This window comes from Manihot esculenta, chromosome 4 (genome assembly GCF_001659605.2).
Source record: "Manihot esculenta cultivar AM560-2 chromosome 4, M.esculenta_v8, whole genome shotgun sequence".
NCBI classification, from domain to species: domain Eukaryota; kingdom Viridiplantae; phylum Streptophyta; class Magnoliopsida; order Malpighiales; family Euphorbiaceae; genus Manihot; species Manihot esculenta.
This window is the reverse complement of record NC_035164.2, coordinates 10344365-10349090: the sequence shown is the minus strand read 5'-3', so window position 1 is coordinate 10349090 and position 4726 is coordinate 10344365. Positions and strand designations below refer to the sequence as shown.

Sequence of the window (4726 nt, the reverse complement as noted above, 5' to 3'; positions counted from 1 at the left end):
ATACCCTCAACATTAATGGCCATTACTTTTTAGAGAAAAATATTTAAAAAATAAAAACAATTTTTTTTAATATTACGCGAGTAAAATTATGTAGTAATTGTTGTATCTTTTCTTTTGAATGCGATGTCACAAGATAAGTTGAGGTGTATAATTTTAGATCTAATTAAATAGTGGGTCTAACAGTTCACATGGGGAAGGCCAACAAGATTCACAAAAAGACAACTCTTTCCATTCAGCAAGAACCAGACATGTACCCATTACAAGACAATTTAATCAAAAAACCCCCCCTACCCCCATCAGATTCCTAACCACAATGGTCTGATCTGATCTGATCTGATGAAACGAAGCACAACCTCCCCAACCCATAAAAACATAGCTAATACTTATTTATTTCACAGTCATTATGTATATAGCAATCAACAGCAGGTGTAAATTTATGGGACTTGCTAATCTCCTTATTAGCCCATTTTCACCACCCTGCTTTAACTATCTAACAAGTTCTAGTCACTACAAGATAAGGGAAATAAAGTAAATGATAACACTTCTTATCCAGTGAAAGCTTTCACTGTTTTGCAAACGTCTAAAAGAGTAATATAGGCCACATCTCTAAAGAACACCAGTGTTCCTGTAGAGTGAATTGCAATTTCCTTTCTTTACTGGAACCATATTGAAGCATCCTGCTGCTTTGGCAAAGAATCCATTACCAACCCCTGCAAGTCCTCTTTGTAGTCGAACGAAGACAGATCGTATGGAGACCCGAACATCAGATTGAAGCTGTTGTTGCAGTTGTTGTTGCTGTGCTGCTGATTGCTTTCAAATGCAGAATTCAAAGCTTTAAACCTGTCAAATTGACCACTATCCTGTGAAAACATTTGATGGTTATTGTGGATGTTTGACTCGTCGAAGATGTTTCCTTCGATCACGTTGCATTGACCTCGGAAGTAGTTGTCTGGTTGATGGTGAATCTTTGGCTGGAACAGATTGTGACTTTCAGTGATTCCACTGTTGCCAGAATTTGTGTTCTTGTTGCCTTGGATACTTGTGTCATAGATTGACATGAGCTCACTGATCATCTTTTGCCCATCTTCTGGAACTCCTGATAAATCAAAGGCAGGTGGAGCTGCGTTCACCATTGGAGCAGCTGGCTTTGGTTGAGCACAGGATTGAGGAAAGATCACAGGCTTCACTTCATTAACATGAAAATTTGACCCTGCAAACTCTAAAGAAGAGCTTCTGTATGGGCAAGTTAATTGATGATTATCCCTAGATGTCCTGTCATGGAAACCCAGGCGAAGTTGGCTGTAAGGACATTGAACAAACTCACATGTATAGATCTTCTGATCCACCATAATGTTTATATCACTGGAAGGCTTTCTCTTTCTAATGAAGTCAACATTGGTAATAGTTTCCCCCTTAATTGGATAAGGTTGTCGAATGGGCAGCCTTTCCCTCATCCTCTCCATTCCAAGATTGGAACAATTAATGTTCTCAGGTTTGCACTCCTGCACATCAAAATTCGTCTCATCTTCAACCCCTTCAACATCATACTCACTGCAATCATGAATGACCAAAGACCCACTCCCCCCAGCTGATGAGAGAGGGGGGCACAAATTGGGGTAAAGCTCTCGTGCCAAGGCCTCCTCTTGGTTGATAATTGCAAGCCAAGTTGCACTTTCCTTGGCCGTCATCTTGTCCTGCAAGCACTTGGACTGTCTCACAAGCTTACGAATCTTGGCAATGTCAGGAGACATATGCTTAATGACTGCTGTAAGAACCCCAACCTTCCATGCCTTCTTCAAGTCATGAGGCTTCTTGTAAGGAGGAGGGCCTTGATCCTTAGGTAAGCCTAGTTGCGGCCACCACTCTTCATTTCCAGTAGGCCACCACGGTGGAGGAACACCTTTCTCCAACGGAAATCGCCTCTGAGGAGGGTCACAGTGCTGCATCAGTGCTGATAAGAGTGAACCAAGGGTGGTATCTTGAAGTTCTTGCAGGGTGTGTGGAGTTGGACCAATAGAATTACAACCCTCATTCTTGCCTGGGATTGAATTGTCTGCTTGATACTTGGCTATAGCAGCCGGACCATTTCGATCAAACCGGACTTTATCCTTCCACCACTCTCTAAGATTATCAGATGCTCCAGTCACCGGCTTTCCCTTCTCCGGGATAATCCCATAAACAAAACCTTGAGCTTTACAAACCTCCATCATCTTTAACATATATTTTAAGATACCATCTTGGGCCCTAGACATCTTCTTCCTCCTAGCCTGCTCCTGGGACTGCCGCTGCTTAGCGATATCAATACCTTCCTTGCTCTTGTTCTGTTCTTTCAACCTTTTAAGACGCATTTTGTCCTTCCACATCCTACGCTCGAGCTCATCAACATCAATCTCCTCATCACTATAATCATCGTCCACTGTAGGCTCCGGTTCAGGTTGTGAAGCAGCTACATCTTCCCCGATCGGAGCACAGAAGAAATCCATGTCACCACAAAATCCTATTTCATCATACATCATCATCTTTAACCTGTAGGGATCTCGAATGGCTTAGTATTCTCAACCTTGAATTCCCGAAACTGTCTTATTGCATCCTCCGTAATTCCAAACCTGTGAAGATCAACAAAAAGTGAAGAATTAAAAATCCAGCAAATACCATATGGCTTTCTAGTTGATAAGTTACGTGTATGGTATCATTTTTCCATCAATCTTATCAAGGAAGAAACAGAGAAGGCTACATGAAAGTTCAAATTTAACTATCAGCCTTTACATACACTACAGAAATATTTATGGACACAACAGATCGACACCCATAACGTGCTGCAATTTTACTGGACAAGGTAATTCAATTACGAACCTTCCACAAAAGACGTAACTTCCAAAAAAAAACAATCTACAAAATTTTAACTTGAACAAAGTAGAATACCCATGAATGATCAATTGAAAAATGATAATTAGATCACTTAGCAGCAAACTAGAGCAATCAAATTTGATGTTTGATAGAAAAGCAGATTATATATGAAATCGAATCTTGTCAACCATCAAGTGAACCACCCAGATCTCACCATGTTGAGCGGAAAAAATTGTCCAGACAATAAGGTACAAGTCATGAGAAGATGCCAAACAGCTTGGATCTAACACAAAACTGAAAAATTCTTGTTTTAATATCAAAACCCACATCACAGAAATAACCGAACTGAAAAATACCCATGAAAGATCAATTGAAGATGATAAGCAGATCTATTAGCAGCAGAGTAGAGCAATCGAATTTGATATTTGGTAGCACAGTAATTATACATGAAATTGAATCTTGTCAACTATAAGACAATCAAGTAAACCACCCAGATCTCACCGTGGATTACAGGTGGGGAAAGACTTGGAAAGAAAATTTTCAACGTTGAGCAGAAAAAATTGTTCAGACAATAAGATGCACATGAGAAGATGTCAAACAGCTTGGATCTAACACAGAACTGAAAAATTCTCGTTCTAAATCAAAACCCACATCACAAAAACAACCAAACACCAAAATCCAAACCCAAAAGTTGCAACTTTCAGAGAATAACAGAACAAAAGAGAAAGAAAAACAGCAAACACAGAGACCCAAAATTGGAAAAAAAAAGTGCCAGAAGCCGAAGGAAAATAAATTGAAGAATAGAGTTGACACAAGAAATTACTTGAAAATCAAAGAGGGAGTTATCCTTTTCCTTTCCTAAGGAAGAGAGAATCAAGGTCAATCCTGCAACAGAGAAGCTGTTTCTACAGAGCAGGGAGGGAGAGAAATCAGAAAAGAGAAGTTCCCTGGTATTATCCTCAGGAGACGGCGTTAGATAGATAAAGAAAAGGAGAATCCTTGGTGAGTGTGTAAGTGGGCGGTGGGGTTAAAGTAACAAAGCACTTAAAGACATGGAACCATGAGAGAGGAGAGAGGAGAGAGGAGAGAGGAGAGAGGAGAGAGGAGAGAGATTAATCCGATATAAGCGTTGAGATGTCCGTTCGTGAGAGTCTTTAAGATAAGAAAGTGAGTGTGGGAGCCGTCGTGTCCCTGTAAGAGTAAAATCTCATGATCTTTTTATTTTTTTATTTTTAAACAGCAGAAAATTCTCATGATCGTTTCGCTCCTCAGTAAGGCATGTAAATGAATCGAATCGGTACGCCTCTCTATCCTTACTCGATCTAATAAAAAGAAAAAAGAATTCCTAATTTAATTTAATAAATTACTATTTAATGCTTATACATGATAAAACTAATTATTAATATTCTTTTATTTTTTAAAAATATCTTAAATAATATTTGTAATTTTAAAAACTCAACTTAAAAAATCATTCCTGTTAAATTTTAGTATCGCTATTATTAATATATACAGTATGAGGTCAAAAAGAAGGTGACTGTAAAATTAACGATAATAATATTAAAATTTAAATAAATAGTGATTTTAGCTGAGTTTTTAAAATTATAATTTATTTTATTATATTATAAAAATTAAAAAATATTTTTTCATTCCTATTAATAAAGAATTAAATTTTAATTTATTAGTATTTAATGAATTTAAAATCAATTCATTTATAAGCTGTATAATTTTTTTAACTATAATGGTATAATTGCTTTACATGGCTAGATTATAAGGTATGATTCATGAGTCCTTCTCTTTCTCGGTCGTAGCAGAATGTTCTTAGTTTCCTTTTGTTTCCCCTATCATTAGTTGTTAGATTAGTTATATTTTTCCCTCTCCA

The 4726-nt window shown here is 37.6% G+C and overlaps 1 protein-coding gene across 2 annotated transcripts; it reads right to left on the bottom strand.

Moving 5' to 3' along the window:
* Nucleotides 1–207: 207 nt before the first annotated feature.
* LOC110614197 (protein ETHYLENE INSENSITIVE 3) lies at nucleotides 208–3966 on the bottom strand. Of its 2 annotated transcripts, none has more exons than XM_021755704.1 (2): nucleotides 3671–3966; nucleotides 208–2606 (listed from the first exon to the last, which is right to left on the bottom strand). In XM_021755704.1, exon 2 carries the CDS (start codon nucleotides 2517–2519, stop codon nucleotides 654–656), a length of 1866 nt encoding a protein of 621 aa, XP_021611396.1. In that variant the 5' UTR covers nucleotides 2520–2606; nucleotides 3671–3966; the 3' UTR covers nucleotides 208–653. The 2 variants fall into 2 exon arrangements, with proteins under 2 accessions (XP_021611396.1, XP_021611397.1); XM_021755705.2 differs by lacking the exon at nucleotides 3671–3966 and adding an exon at nucleotides 3349–3625.
* Nucleotides 3967–4726: the final 760 nt, after the last annotated feature.

Excerpts from the sequence above, each read along its gene's own strand:
- LOC110614197 (XM_021755704.1), bottom strand. The coding sequence starts at position 2,519 with ATGATGATGTATGATGAAATAGGATTTTGTGGTGACATGGATTTCTTC.